The sequence below is a fragment of the Canis lupus genome, chromosome X, assembly GCF_048164855.1.
Source record: "Canis lupus baileyi chromosome X, mCanLup2.hap1, whole genome shotgun sequence".
Taxonomy (NCBI): domain Eukaryota; kingdom Metazoa; phylum Chordata; class Mammalia; order Carnivora; family Canidae; genus Canis; species Canis lupus.
The window spans coordinates 86,123,709-86,151,664 of NC_132876.1; the positions used below are offsets into that span (position 1 = coordinate 86,123,709).

The 27,956-nt window shown below is 36.2% G+C and overlaps 1 protein-coding gene and 1 long non-coding RNA gene across 11 annotated transcripts in view; one reads left to right on the forward strand and one right to left on the reverse strand.

Moving 5' to 3' along the window:
* The window catches only part of KDM6A (lysine demethylase 6A), a 213,688-nt gene that overhangs the window by 6,954 nt on the left and 178,778 nt on the right, over positions 1-27,956 (reverse strand). For 9 of the 10 annotated variants that reach the window (XM_072816714.1, XM_072816709.1, XM_072816711.1 and 6 more), the window contains 6 exons: positions 26,216-26,280; positions 26,066-26,140; positions 25,388-25,536; positions 18,656-18,770; positions 15,212-15,399; positions 14,270-14,411 (listed from right to left, as the gene is read on the reverse strand). In XM_072816714.1, coding sequence (XP_072672815.1) covers positions 14,270-14,411; positions 15,212-15,399; positions 18,656-18,770; positions 25,388-25,536; positions 26,066-26,140; positions 26,216-26,280 — 734 coding nt within the window. The remainder of the gene's footprint in view (positions 1-14,269; positions 14,412-15,211; positions 15,400-18,655; positions 18,771-25,387; positions 25,537-26,065; positions 26,141-26,215; positions 26,281-27,956) is intronic. The other variant, XR_012026460.1, reaches the window with a different exon arrangement.
* Positions 8-27,955, forward strand: LOC140628003 (uncharacterized). The gene is made up of 3 exons (XR_012026461.1): positions 8-139; positions 7,561-7,643; positions 27,810-27,955. It is a non-coding gene; the product is annotated as an uncharacterized lncRNA (long non-coding RNA).

A 27,956-nucleotide genomic window follows, 5' to 3' on the forward strand; every position in this document is an offset into this window, starting at 1 on the left:
TGGCTGGGCTAGGGGTTTGTGAAAACAAAATTTTAAGCCTCCCCTCTCACTATCTCACACTATACTTTCTTCTTTCTGGTCTTCCTATCTTTTACCTGCCTGCTCTCCCTCATCTCTTTTGAAGAGGAGATTCTTGAAGGTTAGTCAGCACCATTTGTTTTTGGGTTTCAAACACAGAGCCTCGGTTCTGTGAGCCTTACTCCACTCTACTCAGCGAATGAACTTTTATGTCCAATGCTACTAATTACTTTGGCAGTTAGATTGTAGTTAATAACTTATGGCTTGTTTGGTAGTTTTATGCAGAAAAAGGCAATTAGTATATATGTTTTCCTACAAAAAAATAAAGGGTTAGAGCTAGGGTTATATTAAGAGTAAATACTAAGCCTTGAGTATGCTGCTTCTGGAATCAGCTCCAGAATTTTTATTTTGTGAGATACTGGAATCTTAAATTTTAAAAACCGTCAGCTCAACTAATGTGATCTGACAACGAATAACCAAATTGTGGTTTCCCCTTTGGAAAAATCCAAAGGGGATTTTTCTTTAACAGTAAAAATTTTTGTTTTCTCTTTTTCAAAAGGTAGCAGTTGGAACAGAAGGAGAATTGAGAGAGACACAGGCTCTTTTGGAGTCTATAGCAATGAGCAGATTCTACAGAAAGGGTGTGATTCAACCAAAGGGCAGGGAAAAATAAATAGAAAATAAAAACATCTGGGGAAAGGATGACTAGGGAAGATACAGATATACTATTCAAGACTTAACAGTCATCTGGTTCTGCTTTGGTTAATCTCAGGCCTTGATTTTATGCGTAGACAACATTTGAGTATACCAAAGAGCTAAAAAATAGGAGTCATTTCCTCTTCATTTTAGCTTAGCTGAGTTTTAATAAATTTACCTTATAGCAATTAAGAATGCAACTTGTTAAAAACAAAACAATAAATCACTAGCAAAAAATATAAAAATGTAGAAGACAGAAGATGCTATTTTTAATAAATACATTTTAGGAACAAGGTCAGAAATTATTTCAGGAGCTAGACAAGCAGAGAATTCTGTGACTTTTAAGGATAAGTCTGGTTTAAAGGCCCTGTGTTTAGTTGTTTGGATGAAAAACGACACCAAAAGGCAGGGAGTATTAAAGACAGCTTTGGCTTGAAGACAACCACAAGGGAGAGGCTGACTAAGGACATGCTGTATTTGAAGTTACACAGTAGAATCTAATCCACCCAAAGACCCATCTGCAAACATGGAACCACAAGAGGGATGGAATTTTAGTGAACAGCTTTACACAGGGCATAGAAGTGCAAATATACTTGAAATATCAGAATAAGAAAACTGGAGACAACAGATGGACAAATGATCATGTACAATAATACAAATCAATACAATGGGCAAAAGATAAAGTATGCCATGAATGCTAAAAGGAAGGAGAGGCTCATCTTCAGTTGAGGAGAGATGGGAAATCACAGAAGTTTTCATAAAGAAGTTGGCAATTTAGATGTGAGCAAGAAGGGGAGGAGAGAGGAAGGCATTTTTCAAGCAGAGGGAATGCCAAAAACAAAGCTAGTATGGGGATCACTTAGGGAACAAACAACTGTTGCTACCAGATTTTAATTTTGGGATGGGGTTCCTGGGGCAGGAGAATAAAAGAATAAAGCCACAGTGATAGTACATTATGTCAAATTTAAGACAACACCAGGGACTACTCAGACATCCCCAGGGGCAGCTTGACTAAGTTTCCAAAGTTAGTTCCCAAATACCAGTGTGGAGGCAGATGAAACATGGGTTAACTTGATATAAGTCTTTATGGTAACAGTCTTAACCACTAAGAAGTAGATGGTCTACAAACTACAGTACACCAAGAGGTGTCCTGCCCTGACCAATCTCTCTTACTGAAAGAGCCATACAGGAAAAGTGAGCCAATGTGTGAGCCCTTGAAACACACTTGCCACCTGTCACTCAAGGGTTTCATTCCCCTATGACAACAGTGAGTGTCTGAATGTCAGTAAGACATTTTATTTCATTTAAACCAAACACATGGCTGAAAATCAAGGTCTCAGTCAATGATAAAAATGAGTATCTCAAAAATTTTAAACTCTTGGATGGAAAAATCAAGCATGAAAGCAAATGTTAACCATGAAGATGCAGAGTTTTAGAATTTTTAGATTTTTTTTTTTATTCAGTGTTCTCACAAAACACTATATATTTAACCCAGTGATGTTTTAGAAGATGCAGTCCCAGGACAAGAGTATTAGGATCTACACTAACTATGGACTGGTCTTTGTGGCTATACCCTCTTATTCAATTATTAGGCCAACTGGATATTACCAAAGAGCTGGCGCATACCTCACTTATTCATATAAAAATGGGAATCAAAGAGAAAAGGGAGTTAATACTTTAACATATATTCAAAACCTCTCTCTGTGCTTGTGATAAAGTTTATATTATGTAAATAGGGTAGTAATCTAAAATATGGACCCAAAAAAAGGAAAAGAAAAATTTTATTAGCTTTAAGAAATCTAATCTAGTCTAGGATGTCAGGGACTTGCTTGATCAGAGGATTCATATAGGCCACTGTGAAAGAGATTCTCAGGGTTCTTCCCATAGAGCTCTGAATTTACTTGTTAGAAACAGACTAGAAATCTTAGTCTCAGGTGATTTTTATGATCAGAGAAAGAAGAACCAGTGCAAACCTCTTCCTCTTACTTTTATAATGAAATTATAAACAATGTCTAAAATAATTTGTAGCATTATTCTTCAATGGACATCAATCAGTAAGATACCAACTTCATGAATCACATTTTTATGATAAAAGTCTTAAGAGACCACAGAAAGAAAACTGCAAGGGAGACAGATAGATAAGAGCAGATTATAGAGCTAGATTGCTTAGGTTCAAATCCCAGCTCCACACATACTTCATATTCTCTGTGCCTGTTTCCTCACTGCAAAAAGATGCAACTAATACTGCTATTATGAGAATTACATGTGGTATATTAAAGTGCTTAGATTAGTGCCTGGAAGTTAGTGATCAATATTTAAAATTCAACATGTTAAATTCTTTTTTTTTTTTTTTTTTTTTTTTTTTTTTTTTAAATTTTTTTTTATTTATGGTAGTCACAGAGAGAGAGAGAGAGAGAGAGAGGCAGAGACACAGGCAGAGGGAGAAGCAGGCTCCATGCCCCAGGAGCCCGACGTGGGATTCGATCCCGGGTCTCCAGGATCGCGCCCTGGGCCAAAGGCAGGCGCTAAACCGCTGCGCCACCCAGGGATCCCAACATGTTAAATTCTTGAACTGTGTTAGAGTAATTACATGATTACTAAACTGAAGTTTTTAAATTTTTTAAAAAAGGTTTTATTTTATTTATTTATTTGAGAGAGAGAGAGAGAGAGAGAGAGAGAGAGAACATGTGCACAAGCAGGGGGAAGTGGCAGGCAGAGGGAGAGGGAGAAATAGGCTCCCCACCAGGCAGGGAGCCAACATGGGGCTCAATCCCAGGACCCTGAGATCACGACCTGAGCCGAAGGCAGATGGCTTAACTGACTGAGCCACTCAGGAGCCCCTAAACTGAAGTTTTTTAATTTGAAAAGAGTTGTGCAATGAGTGCCAACTAAAAGTGCAACAATTACACCAAAAAGAACATAAGACAGATTATTTAAAAGGTGCTTAGTCTAGATTCCATTAGGTCAGGATTTCTCAATCAAGGTATTATTGTTATTTTGGGCTGGATAATTGTCTGTTGAGAGAGGCTGTCCTGTGCATTACAGGATGCTTAGCAGTATCCCTAGCTTCTTCCCACAAGATATCCATAGCACCCCTCCCATTCAAATATTGATGCTGCCCTATGTCCTCTGAGGAAGGTGCCAGGAGGAGGCAAAACTACCCACCATTGAGAACCACTGCACTATGTCCATGAGTATTATACTTGAAAAACAGAAGGTGACTGAGATGACTATAACTGATATTAGTATTAATAATTATAACTACAGCCACCATTTACTGAGTGCTTACCCTATGCTAGGACCCATATAATACTTAACAAAAGTTATATTAGAAAGATACAATTATTATTCCCCTTTTTCAGAAAAGAAAACAAAGACCAATAAGTTTGATAGTTTGCCTACGGTCCCCCTCCTACCAATAAATGGAGCAGCTGAAATTTGAAGGCAGACTGGACTCCAAACAACTACACATAGTGCTGCCCTCTCTGTATTTCACAGAGATAATAAATAGTATAGAACCTAAGACTTAGGAAAATTACAAAGGAAAGGCAAATAATGAACATATAATGATTACCTATACACAAAAGGCACAAAGAAAAGTACATAAAGCATTAATATTGTGCATATAAAATGGTACATTTAAAAATATCTCTAAAAACAGTGCATTGTAAGTGGTCATAAGTATGACAAAATGATTTGACAGGAACTTATTAAGTTTGTGGGAAGTGGTTTTCAATGGACTTGATACTACAGAAATTTTAGAAAATATATTTTCAAGTACTGGCTTATAAGGTATTAGTATTTTTAGAACATATAATTACCTAGCAGATTGCAGGGAGGTTAATAAGAGAATGTATATTCTGAAAATTAACCTTCTGTTCCTTAGCATACTACCTGATATGCTCCTCCTAAATCGGAGATTTCCTAAGATTGAACTTTTCAGAGGAAAATAGGATCTTTGGCATTCTGTTTTTGACATGTGAAAATGTACTGAACTACTTACCCTCACAGCGATTAAAGCGGAACTAACAAAATAGGTGGTGAAGAAACCAGAGTTTCCGACGTATTAAAAACATACTATCATTACATTAACTTGCTAATAGCCCAACATGATTGCAACAGTTTATATCATATTTGTTGGACTTGGCCTTATCTGCTATTGAGATTAAACCATTCAACTGCATCTAAAGGAATCTATGTATTATGAAAGCCTATTATCTACAGGGAAATCTAATCAGAATCAACAGTCTCCAGAGCTCACTTGCTACACTATTATTTGATTCCTTTTCAAGGGTCCTATTAAAAGGAATACTTCAATGCTAAAACATAATGAAAATATGAGTCTTATGAAAGTGAAGCTAAGAAGAGCCTTAGCACTCCACTACTCCAAATGTAGGCCAAAGAAATGTACCTCAAATATTTGAAAATGGGAATCATGAATTTTCAAACAATGAGGTTTCTCTTAGCTCTCAATCGACTAGTTTAAATTAAAACCAAGAGTAAAAACTGTATACTATGATGAAGATGGATAATCAGCAGCAATAATCTCCCCACCCTCAATTTTAGGTTTTAAAGTATCTTCATTCACTTAAGACTTACCTATGACATAATTTAAACTGGAATAGGATAGGGGTTTACTAAAACTAAGTATGTTCAATAGTTCTCAAAAATGTACAACCCAAATGAAATTCTGAGAAAACAAATCCAGAATGTAGAACTCTTGTGTAACACAAAGGTCTGCCCCTCTTCAAAAAAAAAAAAAGAAAGAGAGAGAGAGAGAGAGAGAGAGAGGAAGGAAGGAAGGAAGGAAGGAAGGAAGGAAGGAAGGAAGGAAGGAAGGAAGGAAGGAAATCATGTAAAAAAATTTCAGAGACTAAAGACACAATGACTACGTACTGAATACAATGTCAGCATAGGAGCTGGTAGGGCAGGGAGAGGTAAGAGCTATAAAAATACATTTCGGTGCAGTTGGGGAATTTCAAATGTAGATTGTATATTAGCTAATTCTTACATATGTTAAATAGTACTTTGGTTACATAAGAATATCCTTATTCTTAGATGCAGGTTGAAGCACTTGGGTCATGTCATAATGTTTGCAAATTACTTTTGCATATGACTCAGTCAAAAAACTGTGCATATGCATATGTGGAGACTGCTAAGTGAATGTGGCAAAAACTTATCTGTTGACTCTAGATGAGATTATACAGGCATTCACAGTACTAAACCTTTTTGGTAGATTTTTAAAATTACAAAATAAAAAGTTGGAGGAAAAAGTATAAACAAGTTTGGGAGTGGAGCATGCAGCAATGCATTACATGCAAATTTGATATATTTTAAAAGAGAGTAAGGTAGTATCAGAAAAACTGTCAACAGTTCAACGAGTTAAAGGAAAAGATCAATAATAGCCTTACATTTAAAGTCTTTCTCATTTCATTTCTTTGTGTGGGCACAGTTCTATTTTAAAAATAGCTAATGGTGGGAGCACTTGGGTGGCTCAGTGATTGAGCATCTGCCTTTGGCTCAGGTGGCGACCCTGGGACCCTGGGATAGAGTCCTGCATCAGGCTCCCAGCAAAGAGCCTGCTTGTCCCCCTGCCTATGTCTCTGCCTCTCTGTGTGTCTCACATGAATAAATAAATAAAATCTTAAAAAAAAAAAGCTAATGGTTCAGAAAACTTAACAGCTAACACCTTAGGAGGGCTACCTGTTAGTCAGCTGAAAGCTGTAACAAATGTGTATACCAGACTCCTTTTCTAAGCAATAGAGCCATATAGTCATCTGGCTACTAACAGAGATCCCCACTAAAACATCACAGGAGGAATTAAAGTTCTGCATGTCTAGAGTCAACCAAGCTAGGAATCACTTCCCACACCTAACTCATTTCCTTTTTTCTTCCTTGACCCCTAGTTTTCATTAACAAGCACAAATGTCCCACTACCTACCCAAGGCAAAGCCTCGGCAGTACAGATTTCCCTCTCACCTCCACCACCCAACGATCACCAAGTATAGTCTATTTTACCCTCTAACCTTTGTCCCTCCTCCTCTTGTCTGAATTGCAGCAACTACTTTCTCATTTATTCTACCAGATATGTCCTCCATTTATTGCTTCATCTTGCTGCCAAGTGAGCTAATATGCAAATTTGATTATTAAAAAGATATAAAATTCTCTTTTTTAGAGAGAAAGAGAGAGCGTGTGGAAGGAGAGAGCAGAGGGGGAGAGAGAGAATCTTAAGCAGGCTCCACGTCCAGCAGAGTTGGACACAGGGCTCGATCTCACAACCCAGAGATCATCACCTGCGCTGGAATCAAGAGTTGAACACTTAATCAACTGAGCCACCCAGGGGCCCCTAAAAGATTTAAAATTCTAAAGGCTTCCCACTGGCAATTGCTGCCAGTGTGAAGTCTACCTGAAATTTTTAGCAATAGAAGTTTAAATCCATACTCTTCAGCTAATATGAACAAGTAGGGCTTAAACCTGAAAAAAAAACTTAAAAAGTTTCGTATAAAGGAGAAACTAAGTTCGCTTTAATATATGGGGTATGCGGGGAAAAGTTTATGTTCATTTAAGCACTTAAGGGAAATAAAAGAGAGTTTTTCACTAAGCTTCCATTAAAATTTTTCTAAGGAGTTAGGCTGTTAACTTTTCAAGTCAATTGAATGCATCATACAATGAAAGAAGTAATCAAGATAATGAATATTCTTTTGACTCATGCCAATGCAAGAGGTATTTGGAAAAACGTGAAGCAGACTATGAAGATTAATGTATTTTAGTAAAACAACCAGGATGTAGAAATTTAAAGAGATTATGATATGACTTACTCAGATAAAGTACTTTATGGTATTGCAGGACTCTGAAAGACCCAACATGAATTTGGAAAGTGCAAAGAAAATAAAAACAAGAGTAATGCTGACTTGTTGAAATAACTACAGGTAATTCATTCTCTAAATGATAATGAGGAATTAATAGGTTACAATAGAAGACCATTCTCCCATTATTAAGTCACTCGGTGCCAAAAAAAGTACACAGTCTATTACTTACTGCACTCCCACAAATTTTTCACAAATTCTGCACCAATTGCCTTGGTGTTGAAACTTGACCTGGGGCTTTTTATAGTTTTTGCTTATCTCATCAGGGTGACTGTTTTTGCAGAGAAATATTAATATGTTTGATTCCAGAATATTGCCACAGACCCTACTAGAAGACAAAATATATCATATATGCATTGTATTACCTTTCTAAACCCAAAGAATTCTGAATATCAAATCACATTTGGCCTAAGGTGTTTAGGATAAAGGACGATGGAGCTACAGTACTACTACTTCCGTGAGGCCCTTCTTTAATGTTTTCCCATCTGAGAAGTGCCTTCCTCTGTGCTCTCCCATTTTTTTAAACCTGTCTTCATGAGCAAAGATCACATATTTTAGTGCATTGACTATTTCCCCATTTATTATAAGCAGCTTAAGAAGTGATTAAATCCCCTTTTCTCAGCACAGTAACACAGCACAACTCCATTCACAATAAATATCAAACAAATATGAAAGCATGAAAAGAACTGGGTGAGTGAATAAGTGAGGGGATATAAAGGCACAAGGTAAATTTCATTTACATTGTTTTTGATTAACACTTTAACTACAAAGATCCAAAAATTATGCATTGTTGATTCATGTATTTAGAATTACAAACAATAATTCAGGGAGGAAGTTAAGGAAGAGGACTATCTTTGTTTATCTTCTTAATTCCACTTCTTACACAGAGCTGGTAATTTTTTTTCTTTTAAAATAGTCTACAATTCACATGTCCAATGTATACTGAATTAATCCCTTACTGAAAGATAATTCAAACAAGGAGAAAAAAGGGGGAGGTGTAAAAATTGTAGTTCATATTAAAGATTTTTTTTTTAAGATTTTATTTATTTATTCTTGAGAGACAGAGAGAGAGAGAGAGGCAGAGACACAGGCAGAGGGAGAAGCAGGCTCCATGCTCCATGCAGGGAGCCCGACGTGGGACTTGATCCCGGGTCTCCAGGATCACGCCCTGGGCTGAAGGCGGTGCCGAACCGCTGTGCCACCGGGGCTGCCCTTAAAGATGTTTTAAAACACAAAAAAAGAGTAGCAAAGATAAATGGAAAGTTCAAGCACACATCTAGAGGCAGCAGTGGGAGAAATGGCTGACAAGGTAAGTGGGAGTCAGATTTGAGGTACAAATGGAGGATTTTAGGTCATCTCTATGCCCGAAGTGGGGCTCGAACTCACAACCCTGAGATTAAGAGTCATGTGCTCTACTGACTGAGCCAGGTTGAGCCACCCCAAATGGAGGATTTTAAAGAAAGTTTGCATTTGTGCCTTTGTATGTTTAGCTTAGTTGGTCACCAGTAACCTCAGCAAGAGAAGTAACGGGCATATTCAAGGTAGAAAGCCAAATTGCTATGTATGGTGGAAGGGACAGGAGATGAAGAAAAAGACTCAAGGCCAAGGAAAGAAATGTCAAGAGAGAACCGTTACTTAAGAATTAGCAGAGCTCACAAGCCAGAACAAACCAATACCATTTCCTTTGTTGGCAGAATACTAGGTTTGAGGAACAAAGCAATGATGTGGGTATAATTTTACAGCACAATTGAGCTTGTAGAAAAAGATCCCCCTCTCTCTATTACTGCAACAATATATTCTTCATGCTGTCTTCTGACCTTTATTTGGTTCACTATTTGCTTTTTTTAAATAGACATATTCCTCTAAGTTCTGTCCCTAACTCCTCCCCTCTTCTTTCTCTCAAGGCAATCACAAACCGCTAGATAAAAGACCCCCTAGTCTGTCAGCTCTAACTTTGTTCTCTAGAGTTCTGTATTTCCTACAGCTTCTGCTAAATAGCTCTATCCAACTATTTTATCAGTTTCTCAAACTTGCCACCTCCCCAAAATGAAGTTCTGTGCCACAGATATATGCAAGTAGCTTTTGTACAAGACAGCTATGGGCATTTAATCTTGGCTCTAACCAACGGTGATCTTTGGATGCTGAGACGTAGACTCAGATAAATCTGGGAAGCACTTTTCTTAGTGCTCAGCTAAGTACCAAACTCAAATTATTATTTTTATTTACATATAGAGAGCTCATGAGTAGCGGTAGTGGTACAGATGGAGAGGAAGAGAGAGAATCTTAAGCAGGCTCCCCACTGAGCTCGGAGCCCAATATGAGGCTCGATCTCAGGAATCCAAGATCATGACCTGAGCTGAAATCAAGAGTCAGATACTTAACCAACTGATCCACCCATGCACCACCCCACAAACTCAATTTATTAACTAGCATTAATAAAACCATCTAGAACTCAGACTTGAAAACCCAAACTATCTTTGATTCATTCCTTTCTCTTATCATCCAAAAGCTTATTCTGTTTATTTAACTGCTAGAAAGAACTTTATGAAACCCAAATTAGATCATACTAGTTAAAAACCCATCAAAAGTTCTCTAACAGAATAGACTTAGGTTTGGCACACAATGCATGAATTGCCACTAAGAATTTTCACAAATGTATCTTATTCTACTACTCATCACACACATTGTCCTCAAGCCAGAATTTACCAGCACATAGCACAGTTGTATCATATATGTCTTTAAGATCATGCAAATACCCAGTAGGGAAGAAGTCAGGAGAGAGGAGTAAAGAGGTAGGTGCTGGGGACAGAATGAGAGCAGGGAAAAGAAAAGATGATCTGGAGTGAGTATACATTTACTGGTCCTCTAGGCAGTAGGAGATCCCCTGAGCCTCTCACAGAGTGAGAGGCTTAACATGCCGAGTATAATTGTAATCGTTAGTACAACAGGGCCTCTCTATATAAGCCAACTATTCTGCCTGATGCTCAAGTGAAGGAAAGGGATTTATTCCCCTGGAGGAAAATGTGACGGTGCTGGGCTGAAAGAGACATGGTACACATTACTTTGTGGATGAACTGAAGCATCTTCCTGATGGCACAAGAGTTTGGTCTTAAACTGGCCTTAGGTGTTATTCCTCTGTCCTCTGTCCTCTCCCTGCCTCCACAGCTTTACCTTTCACACAAATTACCTGCTTCCCAGAATACACAGACTTTTCTGATTCTATGGAGCTGGAAAGAATCCAGTGGAGATCTGTCAACGTATTTCTTCTAATCTTTCAATCTATCTATTTATATGCACTTTTACTTCGAGACAAGACCTATATCAGATACAGACAGATGAAGACACACATACCTTCTCAGTGCCTAGCCCAGAGCATTGTATACAGTCAGCAAATATTCATTAAATTAAAGAAAGTACAAATGAAAAAAAGGGAACAACGTTGGCTGGTGAAAAGTACATTTTTTAGTAATAGATGAATGACTATGTTTTAAGAGGAAAGTTTACAAAGCAAGGCTTAGGGGTGTGAATTTATAGTGAACATATTCAATCAGTGTGATGAAAAAGTACCTTGTTATCACATCTCATGACAACTCAAGCTGGGAGCAGAATTCTTAATATAATGAGGAACACAATAAAGATTCAAGTGACTGAACATTTTTTAGCACAGAGTAAAAATGGGAGTAAAATGAGTACGTAAGTCCATTTCGGTTAAACAAATAAGGTAGGTATGAGGAACAAATCAGTATCATGGGTGATTTTAAGTTGAAAAACATCCAAATTGTGTGCATCCCATTTCAACAAAACAACTTTATAAAAACAGATGAATATGAGTGTTAATGCTCAACAGTTCAAATGTTAAGAGGGATAATGATAAACTGGAAGGAATTTAGAAGGATGACAAGGATGATAGGGGTGGAAGGATGGAAAAGATGATAGAGGTGAGAGGTGTTTAAATTAATGAAGACCAGGTAGGAAGAAGAACAGAATAGGACAATGATCTTCCCTTGTTTCCTTTTTCCTTCTTACCACTCCCCCCCCCGACCATCCACCCTGCAAAGTATGAGCAAGTTCTGGGATCTTTAGCTCCACACAGACCCTAGTTTGATCCCTCTCTCTGCACCCATGGGTCAGTATCTGTCTAGGTTGGTCTGTCCCGTTGCAATTGCCTTCTAACTGTCCACCCACCCCCCCTTTCCAACCTTGCCCCTTGGAATCCATTCTCTACAAAGTAACCAGATTCATTTTCTTAAAGTTTAAATCAGAACCCATCTGTCTTCTGCTTACAATCCTCTAATGGTAACCTATAACACCCAGAACTAACATATAAACTGCTTACCATGTCCTAAAAGTCGATGCCCAATCTGGTTCTTGCTTATTACTTTGTGGAGCTTACTGCAACCCCCCTTTCTTTCTTTCATTCTGCTATATACTGGCTTTTCTGTCCTACAAACATGCCAAAGCCATTCAGGCCTGAAATGTTCTACTCCTAGGTCCTTGGTTGACACCATCTCAGTATTCAGGTCTAAGCACAAAACTCATTTTCTCAGACACTTGTCTTGACTACTGTAGAAAAAGCAGCACTCCCACCCCCACCACCCAAATATTATTCATTTTATCTTACTCATACCACTTGTTAGTCATTTATTCATCCATCTCGTGGTCCTCTCTGAATTGTTCCACTAGAACTTAAGTCCCCTGAGAGGAGGGCTTTTAATAAACACTGCAGAGTTGGTTCTCAAACACTTGTTGAATGGGATATATTCTACATAAATCCCAAACATATTTAGAGAATTAGGACCAAATGACAGGTAGATTTTAGGCCAATTTATAAAGAGCTTTCAAGAATTATAGTTAGGTAATGAGAACATTCAACAAGTTGCTGGATGGCCACAAATTATGGAGGCTAGAATGGATTACTACACTTAGAAGTTTTGACTAAATGACCTTAAAAATCCTTTCGAATTATAAAATTCTAGTCAATCTAAAATGTAATGAGTCACCTTCAATCTATATAACTATTACAGAAGTGGTGTCTATGCTGTACCACCCCTGTACCTTCAGGTGATCTGAATTAACCTCTAGTTTATGCCTATCTCAAACTTACTAAACCTTCAGTGACTTTAAATAATTTTTTTCCTCAAAAGTAACCCTGAACTTGCTCTTCAGAGCAAGGTACCACTGTCAGATATAATAAGATAAATGGAAAGAGAACCTTTCACACCCCACTACTAATTACATTTATAGAATATGGTACCCAAGTTCCAACTTTTTAAAAGGATTTGTACATCATGTGATGTAATGAGCACAGGGTATTAAATAAGACTGATGAATCACTGACCACTACCACTGAAACCAGTAATATACTATATGCTAATTAACTGAGTTTAAATTTTTTTTAAAAAAAGGATTTCTACATTTGCTCTGATTTGGGTTTTGTTACCTCTCGTCTCCCCTGCTACTTTTGCCCACACACCAGATAAAATACTGCAACTGACAAAAGACAATATCGTTAGATTGTCCAGGTGTGTTATCTTGGCCACAGAATTTCTGTTTGAAGTTTTGGACTTAGGTCTGAAATCATTTTATTAAGATAGGACTACTTTCAAAAGACAGCATTTTGAAAACAACATATGCTGACCAAATATAGCTGCAGGAGAAATACTTAGTATAAGTACTACTTTAAGAAAGATGAAAACTTAAAAAAAAAAAAAAAAGAAAGATGAAAACTTATTTTATCAGTAAATATAAAGCAGTGTATTCCAAACTGAGTTTTTAAGGAGATCAATTCTTTAAAAGATACTGGTCAAACAAATAAGTTTGGGAAATACATTATATAACCCTCCTCCTTCACCACTCATAAAACAAACCAATACTTATATAGTCTCTACAACATTTCACAAAAACTAACAAAATAAAGGACTTATAAAACTTTATCTAATCCATCATTTTCTGTATTTCTTTGACCAGAATCCTCCATCGTTTCAGGGTAGGTGCAGCAGTGGTAGAAGATAGTTTAGGGAAACACTGCTATATACTACTGTTAGAAAATATTACTTCTAAATATATTTAAAAAATAGCTAAGATAAAAGCTGACAATAAATGAGACGCTTACTGGGATATATATATTCAAATATATATATTCAAATAACTTGTATTAGAGGTTTAAAATAGGTAAGATGGACGCTTACTGGGATATATATATTCAAATATATATATATATATTCAAATAACTTGTATTAGATGTTTAAAATAGCTAAGATGGACGATTTCATTAAAACAATTAAAAAATTGCCCTGTTAGTTAAGTCCCTATATTAAATGCTAATTTATCTGTACCAGCAATTATTTTGTGTTGCCATTCTCTCCCCCTGATACTAAGGGCAGTCTTTCAATATTTAAACTCAAATCTGCCTAGGAATCAGGTGGCTCAGAGGGTAGTGGGGAAGCACAGGTCTGTGATTCTACTGGTTTAGAATCATGTGTGTCTTCACTCCTGTTTGTATCATAATGTACAGATTATTTGGAAGGGAAAAATACTTTTAACGTGTGGATTCTCGAATTACATTTTATTAGACTTCTGGACCATTTTGTTGTGATGTCAGCATAATTCTATTGGTGAGGGGGAAGTACTAAATAATTAACACTCCCCAAAAAAAAAGAGGGACTACAGCAGTTTTAGAAAGCACTTACTTAATCATTTCAAAAAGCTTTGGATCTGAGACCTTGATATTTCGTGCCATATTCCAGGAAAGATGAACCATGGGTACTATTGACTTCACACTTTGCAATTTGTTCCATTCGTACCGTTCCACTGCCAATTTATACTGGCAGGCTAGGAAAAAAAAAACAGTTATAAAGCAACCCAAAGTACCAAAAGATATGAAGTTACCATTATCACCTTCTCAGATGATATCAATATCAATTCTGAAAACTTCAAAACATTACAAAAATAATTTTTGTTTGATAACTATGGCAATAATAATAGTAGTGAACACATAAAGAGTGCTTACTAGAACTATATGCCAGGCATTGTGCTGAGCTATTTTTATATATTATCTCATTTAATTTTTATTATTACCTTATTAATTTTATTATTCCCATTATACAGATGAAGAAATTGAGGCCCAGAGAGGTTATATAACTTGCCCAAAGTTGCAAGAGCCAGGTCCTGGTCCTAATCCAGGTCTTTCTGGCTCCAAAGGCCATATTCTTAATCTGAATTATCAACTGCCTGAAGGCAGGCATAATTCAAACAGATTTTGACATAATAGGGCTATTCATACGACATACCAGATAAAAGAAAAATTTGAAAGAATGAATAACCACACTACTTTGCCTTCTCCCATAAAGGGTTTCCTTTATAAAACAAAACCAAGCACTCTAAGAATTATTAAAAGTATATATTCCTTGTATATAAAGATATAAATTTGTTATTTGCTGAGATCCATGGTCTTGGATTTCTACCTATTAACCTCAATTTAATTTCTTGTACCACAAATTAAAATTTTATTCAAGGAGACACAACTCTTCTTCCAGTTTCTATTGAGTTACATTCCAAGAAAAAAAAAAAAAACTATCAGTGACAATCCTTTATAAATTGAACTTTTTTTTTTAGCATATTCTTTAAAATACCTGTAAGTGGACCAACATTCCAAGCAATGTTGTTGCACCAGCCAATAGCCTGAACCCAATGAACAGTGCCTGCATTTATCCAGACCAAATCTCCAGGTCGCTGAATAAACCTATACACTGGAACATTTGCTTCATAAAGATCTTCAAGGTTGGGCCACCAAGAACCCATTAGGAAATTCAAATTATTTCTGAAATAAGAAAAAATAATGCAAATGGATCATATACTTTAATAAGGCTTTATAATAAGAATGGAAAACAAGGTCAAAACTTATTAGAACATGCTCATTCACACTGCATCCAAACTTACTTTCTTGTGCAATAAAAACTACTATATGTAAAGTGAGTGAAATTAATTATAGTTAAGTACTGAATAACTTATTCAAAGATCGATCAGTATTACTACCTTCAATTGATTTTTCAAAGTCCAAATGAAATCCAAAGCTCCTTTTAAATAACACTTATATGCATTAACTTTTAATTTCATTTCACTAAAGGCTCTTTAAGCCCTTCTTCCTTGAGTACCAAGAAATCTCTAACAGGTAAATGGAAGGTGGAGTTGACATCAAGTCACCTAAGTCCACACTATGGCAGCTATGAAGTGTTAGGAACTTTGGTTTCTGAGGCAAAGTGGAAAACAGAATGGTCTCTGCTGCTGTTTTGAATTCTAAGCAGGAAACGGGTACAGGATGTCAGTCTCGAGAGTTCTGATGACTAGTTAAAACTATGCAGCTGAAAACAGCTTCATAAAAAACAATCATACACATGTGCAAATAACCATCATCACTGCCACCATCACCCATGTACTTTGGAAACATTCTATAGATCTTATTAGTAAGCTTTTACTTTAAAATCTGGCTTCTTACTCTACTTCATCATGATACAATATAAAATACTTCTTAAACTCCACAGCAACTTTTCCTATAAGAGATGTTCATAAAATTCAGTTAGCTACATTTTGGTGAAGGAAGAACTTGCAGAATGGAAATGTTCCTCTCCTTAAGATCTAAGAAATAGTCTTTATTTCTGTCCTGTGCCAAAGGATACAATAAAGTGTACCCTGAAATTACTCTCATCAGTTTAAATTTAATTTTTTTATCTAGATCAAGGGCTGGCAATCTATGGCCCATGGGCCAAATCTAGCCTGCCTATTTTTGTAAATAAAGATTTTATTAGAACATAGCCTGCCCATTCATTTATATATTATTATATATGATTGCTTATGTACTTCAGTGACACAGATGTGAAAGAGACTATACAACCTGCAAAGCCTAAGATATTTATTATCTGGCCCTTTATGGAAAAATTTCATCAACCTCTGATATAGATGGAATCTCTGGCTCAACTTTTTTCCCTAAAAAACTGCAAGGCTAGAAGACTGCCAATGGTAACCTGGCAGTCTTCTAGCCTTGGTAAGGGTATGAGCTTATTTTCTGTGATAAGGCTCAGTAGATACAGTCCAGAAAAACTTCCCTATGAAGCAAAATACGGTTACAAACACAAACCCTATCCCTACTTCACCCATGTATTGCCATCATAAAATTGGAGAAAACTTTCTCTCCAAAAGCAAGCAATCAAGTAAGCAAGACCACCAAATAATCAACTAAATTAAAAAAAAAAAGTTAACTCAAAAAAGTTACCCATTCTTTTTATCATATATTCAAGTGAATGGTTATTTCAAGACAGATATTGTTTAAAGTCCTAACAAAAACTACAGACACGATCAGTATCAGTCAGTATCAAAAGCAACATTCCTTATGTGAAACAAAATTACATTGAAATGCTGAAGTAGCAAGTGCTTTTCTGTAGCTTAAATTTACCTAACCTTTCATACTAACTTTGGTATTTTTATTATCCCTAAATTCATACTTTTTAGACATCATCTGCCTCTTCTAATTATCTTTGTTCCCAGGCTACTTCCCCATTTAGACAGGAAAAAAAAAACTAAATCCCAAAGATAGCCAATCTCTACTCAGAAATAATGAACAAGGATCAGTGTACTATAGCTGTAATAATATACTACTATCTCAAAGTACAAGACATAAAAATCTTTCTGTAGCACAGTGGAGATTGCCTACATGACACTGATCTTTCTCTGCTACTACCAGACTGCTGATCCATGAAAGTAAGAACAGATTAAGGTAGATCAGGTTATTCCATCAGAGCATTTGAAACTTTATAATTTCATATCTTTGGCTTTCTTATAATGAAAAGAAATCTGTGTGTTAAATAGTAAAAACAATAAAAGGTAATTATTTTTTGTTTGTATATAAGGAAATTTTGGATTAATGTGGGGGTTTTTTGGTAACTATATTTACACTTGTTACCAAACCAGGACATTTACAGCCAAGATTGAAAAAATTCTAAGTAAGTGGAATATGTGTATAATCTGTTTTCAGGGCCTCTCATAATATAAATGTTTCTGGTGGTTCCCCCTTTACCTTCTTGGGGTGGGGAGAATAACACCAAATACATGTATAATTTATGTTTTTAACCATAATTTTCCAATGTTATTACTAGCTAAAAATATCAGGTGCTTATTACATAATGGAGTGCTTTCAAAAAAAAAAAAAGCAGAGAAAGTTTCCATTTAGACAAATAATTAAGTTTAAACCAATGAAAAGGGATCCCTGGGTGGCGCAGCGGTTTGGCGCCTGCCTTTGGCCCAGGGCGCGATCCTGGAGACCCGGGATCGAATCCCATGTCGGGCTCCCGGTGCATGGAGCCTGCTTCTCCCTCTGCCTGTGTCTCTGCCTCTCTCTCTCTATGACTATCATAAATAAATTAAAAAAAAAAATTTAAACCAATGAAAATAATTCTGAGGTACCCTTTAATACAAGGTAAAGAAAAAGGCTATGTCTAGGACATTAAGGAAAGGAATACTTCTACTAGGTGAGTTCCCTCAATTATAGAAAACAAAATCTGAAGCAGTTGCCTAGATTTTGTAGAATTCTTTTATAGGAATAGTTGCCAATGTAGTTTTAAAAAGAATTTATATCATGGTGATAGAGCAAAAAGCAGTATGTTCAAACTTGAGTTATTAACCTATGAAGCTGCTCAATTATAGAATTCCTTCTATAACCATCCACTTTTAAAAACCATTTATAGTAAAATCATTTTTCATGAAATATAGATCTCCCACATGAGCAAGTATTTATGCATCAATTGTTCAATTAACCTAATAAACAACTCAACCTTCCTATTTTCTAAATTCAAGACTGTTAGTACTGCATGGAGTGGTTTTGAGGCATCTTTCTCAAGTATTCTCAGCAATGCAAAGGAATAGGTTTGGAATCAAATCAATTTAAATGAATTTTTTGCTGAATGGTAAGTGGTAATATAAAAACTGGTAATATACATTAGGATATCCAGCTTATGGTAAACTGTCCTTTACAAGGATTGTTTTTGAATAATTACATTTAAAGAAAATTTAGTTTGGAAACCTACTTTTCACAGAAGTCATTCAGAACACCCCAGTAACCTTCAGGGACAACAAACCATTCACAGTCACCTGGACCAATATTTATATTAACCGAACAGAAGTTGTTATTTTCTTGATGACCTGAAATGAGAAAAGAAAAATAGTAATCAGCATACTGTAAGTTCTATAGAAAATGTTCGGAAATGTTCAACACAGGATGTTCTGGTGGTATTCAGCCGTTTGTCATTAGTTCTGTGTCTAGTTCTAGAGCAGAGTTTGGTCAGCTCCTAACTTACTGCAGCAGGTAGTCTACACCATGAGTAAAAGATGACGTTCCAGAGCCAGGTTTCTAAGCTTATGTGAACCTGGGCAAGCTGCTAAACCTTTCTACCTCAGTCTCCTTATATAGAAGATTAGATAATAACAACTCCCATAAATCAGTGGGTTGTGTGAAGATCCATGAAATAATGACTGCTTTGAATACTCCCAAATCCATGGTAAATAATAAGTATTAGCTATTATTGATATTACCACTTCTTTGTGAACTAATCCCATTTCTCATGCACTGTATTGGGACATCAGTAAAGAGGCAAGAAGTCTGGTTTTCAAATGTAGCTGTGGTAGTATTGTCAACAAAAATGATGGAGCAGGGAACTCTGGAGAACTCTTCGGAAACACTAAAAAAAAATAAATAAACCTAGTAAAAACTGCCAGAGGCAACCTTACCAAAACTCTGGGCAATAGTCAAAGGTTTATAGCAAGTGAATGCTTGACCAGAATGAACTTAGAACATAGTAGGAGACTTTCACATCACTTTAACTTACCTTATCCCCAACCACATCACTAGTGTGGCAGTGGACAATATGGTAGTCTTGTGTTCCTAGTGTGAGTGTCCCTGGTTCCGGAGGGAGCAGAGTGGGTCTTTTTCCCAAAGAATTATGTTTTTGTTTCGACCTGACTGGAGTTTCTCCAAAAGCTTCACTCTATTTAGGGCAAGTGGTTCAGTGAAGAAGGTTTCCCCCAAACACTGAAAGACCAATGAAGAAGCTGATGCTCCCAGCGGCAAAAACAAAGAGTTGGGGCAAACAACAGACACACCAAAGGCCTGGAAAGAAGAGCTGGGGAGTGAGATTTGGGGAGAGAATAAGGACTTTGAAAAGTTTCCGTGAATACTAGAGAATTTAGAAAGCCACATGCATACCCAGAGCAGGGCAAATGCTCAGAAAAATTTTAACTTCTTGCTAATCTTTAGGCTCAGTGCAAGCAAGGTGGTAAAGGCTAAAAGTACAATTGCAAGCAGCATGCCTCAGTGTAGGAGTGACTCAAAACAGAGGCCATCTGCAAAGGCCTGGAGAATTATTTTTTCTTTTCTTTCTGTTCATTTTTTCTATTCTTTTCTTTTTTTGGCACAAAGCATTGAAGGAAATCTCTGTCAAGTCACTGGCTAACTGCTGAGATAATAGAACAGAGATTTCAGTATCCACACATGCAAAAGGATATAGTCTTTGTGAAAATACTGTGGACAAAATCACTAAACAGACAACTGTAGCCTGCAACAAGCAAGAACAAACCCTGGAGAGGGAGAATCTGATATTTATAACTGCCACATGATAACATTCAAAATATCAAAATATTAGCACTGTACTAGGCTGAAGGAATAGAGGCTTCAGGGACATGTCTGACAGAAAATAGTCTTTTTTTAGGGAGGGTAACTCTCGGTCTGTTGTTACAAAAAATTATAAGGCTTGCAAATAAACAAGAATGTACAGCTCAGTCACAGGAAAAAAAGGAAGAAGAAATAATTTTTAAAAACTATTCCTCCAAAAGCACAGCCATTGGACTTAATACCCAAACACTTTAAATCAACTGTCTTAAATATACTTTAAGACCTAAAAGAAATCATAAATAAGAACCACAGGGAACAAGGAGAATGATGTCTCAACAGAGATCAATAATAAAGTGACAGAATTATAATAAATAAAATTTTGAAGCTGAAAAGTGTAACTGAAATTAAAAATTCACTAGTGGGTTTCAAACAGCAGATTTGAGCAGGGTAAATCAAGAATCCACAAACTTGTAGATAGGTCAAATGAAACTAACCATTCTGAGAAGAAAGAAAATAGAATGAAGAAAAGTCAACAGAGCCTAAGGGACCATCAAATGCACTAACATATGCATTGTGGGAGTCCCAGAAGAAAAGGAGAAGGGACAGGAAGAATATATGAAGAAATTATGTTCAAAAACTTCCCAAATTTGACAGAAGATATTTATCTATACATTGAAGAAGCTAGAAACTCCAAAGTAGGAAAAACTCAAAGAAAAAAAATTGAGAATTCCATACCTAGCAAAACTATTCTTCAAAAATAAAGAAGAAATTAAAGACATTCTCTGATAAATAAAAGCTGAAGGAGTTTGTCACTAGCCAATCTGCCATATAAGAAAATGTTAGAGGCTGAATTTTCAGGCTGAATTGAAAACAGTTGACTGTAATTCACAGCCCTATGATGAAGAGGAAAGAACTAGAGTAAGGTTTAAACATAAGTTGGAAGATTCATACTTTCCAATTTTGAAACTTACCTCAAAGCTACAGCAATCAAAACCAGTGTGGTAACGGCATACAGATGTAAATCAAGGAAAGAGCATCAAGATTTCAGAAATGAATCCATACATCTGTGGTTAACTGATTTTCAACAATGGTGCCAAGACACTCCTATAGAGGAAAGAATAGTCTTTCCAACAAATAGTGTTGGGACAACTGGACAGTCATATGTAAAAGCATAATGTGGACCCTAAGCTCATATAAAACCACATGTAAAAATTAACAATATGGACCAAACATCTAAATACAAGAGCTAGAACTATAAAAATCTAAGAAGAAAAATAGGGGTAAAACTTTACAACCTTGGATTCAGCAGTGGTTTCTTAAAATGAGACAGAAAGCACAAGCCACCAAACAAAAAAAAAGATAAACTGAACTTCAACAAAATTAAAAACTTTTGTGCATCAAAGAACACTATCAAGAGAATGAAATAACAACTTAGAGGACAGGAGGAATATCTGCAAATCATATATCTGATAAGGGGTTAAAATGCAAAATATAACTCTTACTACTCAATAGCAAAAGGACAAAGACTGAATTAAAAAATGGGCAAAGGACTTGAACGGACATTTTTTCAAAGTGGATAATACAAATGGCCAGCAACCACATGAAAATCCAAACCACGAAGAAAAACAACTCCACATCCACTGGGTTGACCATAATAAGAAAGAACCAGAAATTAATCAGTGTTGGTGAGAATGTGGAAAAATTGGAACTTTCACATATTGCTGGCATGAATGTAAAATGGTACAGCTACTGTGGCAAACAGTTTGGCAGCTCCTCAAAACATTAAACACAGAATCACCATATGACCCAGCAATTTGAATCCTAGGTATAGAACCAAAAGAACTGGAAAGAGGGATTCAGACAGATAACTTGCAACTGAATGTTCACAGAAACACTATTCACAACAGCTAAAAAGTGGAATCACCCCAAATGTCCGTCAACTGATGAACAGATAAAATGTTCTAAAGCTACACAATGGAATATTTGGCCATAAAAAGGACTGAACCATTAATATGATACAGATAAACCTCAAAAACATGCTAAGTGAAAAAAGCCAGACAGAAAAGAGAATACAGGATTCCATTTATATGAAACATCCAAAACAGGGAATTCTACAAAGTCAGAAAGCAGACTACTGGTTGCTAGGGGTGGAAGGAAGGGGGAATGGAAAGTTAATGCTTAATGAGTACAAGGTTTCCTTTCGGACAGATGAAAATCTCTTGGAACTACATCGACGTGATGGCTATACAGCACAGTGAATATACACTAAATGAAACTGAACTGCAAAAAAAAAAAAAAAAGAAAAGAAAAAGAAACTGAACTGCACACTTTAAAAGGATTAGTTTTGTTGTGTGATTTTTACCTCAATAAAGAAAAATATAGCTGCTCTCCCCACACCATGTGTTTTTTACATATGATAATACAATATGAATATGGTACTCTTAAGACTTACAAACTATCTCTTACCATGGGTAGATGGTTGGAATTGCCCATGGTGTGGATTCCAAAATAAAATTTAGCACTAATTATCATTAGAGATGCTGAAATCTCACCATAAAATTCAAACCGTTTTGGGGGTAGAAGCTGAGACCATCTCTAGTTTAGAACATACATGACTGATCATAAAGTCCACGAAACAGGTAACACTTACATTTACCTATGTAACTCCAGGAACAAAGTGTTTGCCCCATAAAAAAGTATTCAAAGTAATTTTCAAAAAATTGAACTGAACTAATTATATTATCCATTTCTTCTAAGACTAAGTTGTCTAATACGTTAACCACTTGAAATGGGGTTTAAATGAACTGAGATGTGCAGAAACTATAAAGTACACACTGGATTTCAAAGAGTTAATATGAAAAAAAAAACTTGAAAAATCCCTTAACATTGATTACATGTTGAAATAAGATTTGGATATATCAGATTAAAATTATTTTCACTTATTTTGTTTTACACTGATATGACTACCATACAATTTTAAATCATATATATGACTTGCATTATATTTCTGTTAGACAGCACTACCCTAAAGTGAATTCCTCAGAGACTTCTTCAATGTTCCACAGGATACTATTGAAAAACTAATGCCTTATAGATAAACCAACAAAAAACCTAAAATAGCTCAGACACAAGTGACAAGAGGTAATCTACCAAGTTTGCTTTTCCCAATTTGTAATGAAAAACTGTATTCCTTTGAGTTGAGGATATTATTTACATAAAATAATTCAAACTGGAGAAGCTTTCAACTGAAATGAATCTTAAATTTTTTTTTTTTTTTTTTTTTTATGATAGTCACAGAGAGAGAGAGAGAGAGAGAGAGGGAGGCAGAGACACAGGCAGAGGGAGAAGCAGGCTCCATGCACCGGGAGCCTGATGTGGGATTCGATCCCGGGCCTCCAGGATTGCGCCCTGGGCCAAAGGCAGGCGCCAAACCGCTGCGCCACCCAGGGATCCCTGAAATGAATCTTAAAAGAACCAATCCAATACTACATACATAAGAAAAACAAACTCTTGGGGTGCCTGGGTGGTGCAGTCGGTTAAACATCGATCCCTAGTTTTGGTCAGGTCCTGATCTCAGGGTTGTGAGATCAAGCCTCATGTTGGGCTCCATGCTCCTTGCAGTCTGCTTGAGATTCTGTCTCTCTCTCCCTCTGACCCTCCTGCTGGTGCTCTCTCTAAAATAAATAAATCTTAAAACAAAACAACTCTAGAGAGTTCAAAAACTTGCCTAGTATTTACATCCGTATCTAAATGGCAAAGTGGGGAGCATATAGCTCTTCTGCCTTTTATTCCAGAACGGTTTCCACTTTACCCAACTATGGATAAAATATCACAGAATTGGGCTTCCAATGGCCCAAGGATAAAAACTACTACAACCTAATGGCTCTAATCCTGGCTGTACAATAGAATCCTCTGGGAAACTTTTTTTTGTTTTTTAATACTGTGCCTAGATCCCAATCTCCAGAGATTAATCAACTATTTATTTCTAAGAGATTCTAATGAGCAGTCAGGACTTGGAATCCACTGGCCTACATTACCCAGAAGCAAGCAAAAGCCTATTTTTTTTTTAAATTTTTATTTATTTATGATAGTCACAGAGAGAGAGAGAGAGGCAGAGACACAGGCAGAGGGAGAAGCAGGCTCCATGCACCGGAAGCCCGACGTGGGATTCGATCCCGGGTCTCCAGGATCGTGCCCTGGGCCAAAGGCAGGCGCCAAACCGCTGCGCCACCCAGGGATCCCAGAAGCCTATTTTGAAACAACTTTGTAGTTATAATTCAATAAGCAGGTGACAAAGAAGAAAGCAATCTGGTTTTCAAACCATGGCTGCTTCAAGTAGCAAACAGAAACATTTGATGATGATATATATGGAGCCTATAGGCATTGGTAAATAAGTGAACTTGTTATCACCAGTATCTGCCCTATCGTTAAATATTTTGAACATCACTCCAGAATTTCATGTCAATCCAAGGAAACCCAAAGAAGGTGGTATATATTAGTGTTGGACAGAATTTTAAGTTTAAAACCAATGTAATTCATTTTAAAGATGAAGAAAAAGACCCAGAGAAGGAAATGTGACTTGCCAAATGTGACAAACACAGTTGGTAGAAAGTCCAGATACCAGGAGGCCTCTAGTAATGTCTCCACATCAAGTGCTTTGTGTGAACTGTATATTGCAACCCAATTAGAGGATTACAACTTTGACTTCCTTATTTAAATGAAATAGAATGGAACTAAGAAATATATTATTCTATGAAACTGTTCTTATATACACGTGTGTGCAAAAAAGGCATAGAATATAATTCCTAGTGAGACTATGGCGGGGGGAAAAATAAGTTTAAAGAAAACTATATCCTATCACTCTGCAGGAGATGGGATCAGCAACAGTTTGTAAGCCACAAGGACTTTCCCAGGAGTGTTCCAATGACCCCTTTCAAGATTAAATTGCTATTGTTTCAGGACTATTCTATTAAAAAAAGAGAATATAAAGAGGAAAAATCTTAATAATACAAGTAAAAACCTTATAATAGGAGTAATCCTTTCAGTTTCATTCATTATAAATGAAAAGAATATGGTCCTCTTTTGCATGTTTCACATTTTGATTAATTCTGTTTTTCAACTGTAGAAGATAACGTTAGTTCATACAAGTTACCTGGTGTTCTGCTTCCTGGAACTTTCATGTACAGTTGAACTGTGTTCATGCCCAGTATGGTATGACCAACGTGGCTTAGAAGATTTCCTGCTGATACGACACGCACAAAAGCAGGAAGTTTAGTCAGCTCATGTAGCTGCAACTTCCATCTGCAATAAAATAACAGATCAGGAGTGAAATCTTGCCACAAATAATTGTAGAAGTTAGCCATTTCTTCAAAAACTTTGTGTCCCAATCAGAAAAACAATGAAATCTATAAATATTATACTTTTGCACAGGAAAAAATGCAATAGTTAATTTTTTCAATTTTTCCGAAGAAAACTTCCTAACGGAAAGCATAAAAATTATTGAGTTTAAAAACAAAAAATACTGAGTAAATGAAAAACCGGACTTATAATTCTGTTTTATAAAATTATTATACATTAATCATAAAATGTAACTTTATGATTGTGTACTTAGCCTATAGTCAGGGTCGTGAAGAAAACCTGTACAAGAGTTTTAAGTTAAAGAAAATCAATTCATTGTAAAACCTAGCAAAAATAATTTATCTAAAACTTGTGTATCAACTTAGAAAAATGACAGGGAAGGAAAGAGAGGAGGAAATTGTAGACAATTCTCCATCTTTGTAGAGGAAACCTCTTTGCATCAGTTCACAGAAATACTAGTATAAAGACTTACTTTTTGTCATCAGACAGGTCAATGTTGGTCCCAAACTTTATGGTTTTAAAGGGTCCTTTCCTCCTCCTCCCAGAACTTTAAAAAAGAGATACAATATTAGAAACATGCCTTTTAAAGAGAAATACTAAGTGGATATTAAAAATGACTTACTTATCTGAAGATGTAGATTCACTATCTGAATGGTCTTTATGGTGACTTCTTTTCTCATTTTCTTCCTGTAGATTAAGCCAAACACATTCTAGCTTAGTATCCCACAACCAGCTATCCTTTCCATCATGCAACTGCAAAGTTCATACCTAGATTGCTGGTATTATCTATGCTTGGAAACTAAGTATCTATAGGCTTCTTTCACATGAAAATTTCTTCAAAGACCACACATTAAATAAAAAACCAAGAAAAGTCAATGCTCACCACTCACTGGCAGGGTATCCAACCTCCTTAGTCACAAAGTTATCTTCCTTCTTAGTAACATTCTTCTATTAAGGGAAAAACTTATAGATTCTCATTCTTGCTCCATTTTTAAGAAGAGAGAATTTTTTTTTTAATTGAAAGGCCTAAGAAGTATCCATCTTGATTACAAATTTTCTAAACTAGTAGAGGCGTGTGCATGTGTATGTAGCTATATATGTATAAGGGTAGAAGGTAAGATGTTCTCTATTCTTGATTATGGACAATTGTCCATAAGAGAAGAAGTCTTCCCTGGGTTAAATCTCTTCTTCCACAATGAATTATACACGAATGGTAATACACTTAGAATATAAGTAAGGAAAATAAGTGCTGCATAAACATAGGTGCTTTTCAACGCAAAGATTATGATTATTTTACAATTTGGGGGCCACAGACACAGTATCTCTTATACTGTCCTACTATTTGTGTGCCTCCACAGCACACATAATGGCATCTTTTCTTTGGTTATGTATCCTGTACCATATAAATACTCTGCCCCTTACGATCTTTGCTTTAAAACTCCTCCTTCTGGGACACCTGGGTGGCTCAGCAGTTGAGCATCTGCCTTTGGCTCAGGGTGTGATCCCAGGATCCGGGATTGAGTCTCACATCAGGCTCCCTGCATGGAACCTGCTTCTCCCTCTGCCTGTGTCTCTGCCTCTCTCTCTCTCTCATAAATAAAATCTTAAAAAAAATAAAACTCCTCCTCCAAATTTTCCTTTGGTGGTCCCTGAACCTTGATTATTTATCCTACTCTGAAAATAATACTACCTCACAGTTGAAGTATCTCAAAAGTTTGAACTACAGATTTATTCGGACAATGAATTCATTGCAACTCATTAAAGCTGCAAGACAATTCTGATTAGAGGAATTTCTTTGTAGGATATAGGGAATGGTAGTAAGAAAGAAATACAAATATACAATTCGTAGTTACAAATGTTGCCTTCACTGAAAATGTGAACTCAGGGCAGAATTTTAAACAGATAAGCAAATCTAATGAATTACAAATTAAAGACTTCCAGGCACATATCAAGTTTCAGCTGTAGGATATGTACAAAACAACTTAGTAATATAGACAAGTATTTGAATAATACATTTAATAAACCCATTTTTTGGTGGATATTTTATGTTCACTTTGTGGGAGAATTCACAAAGTTCTCATTATAATGCTAAAGGATTTTAGTTATGATTCACTGCTGAAATGCCTGAGTCTTTTAATAATAATCCTCTGGTTATTTCATCCATTTTGTTTTTAAATTTTCCATATATTTTGAAATGATTTATGCCTCTCTTTCAGTTTTCTCTTTCAGATTGAGGCCAGTAAGAGCAACACTAATGCTTCCTGGAGGAGTTATCTACCAGATAATACTAACCTAGTAGAGGAGAAAAATGGGAAAGCACAAAACTAGGAATTTTGCAAGCATAAAGCAACTTTGAGACTTAC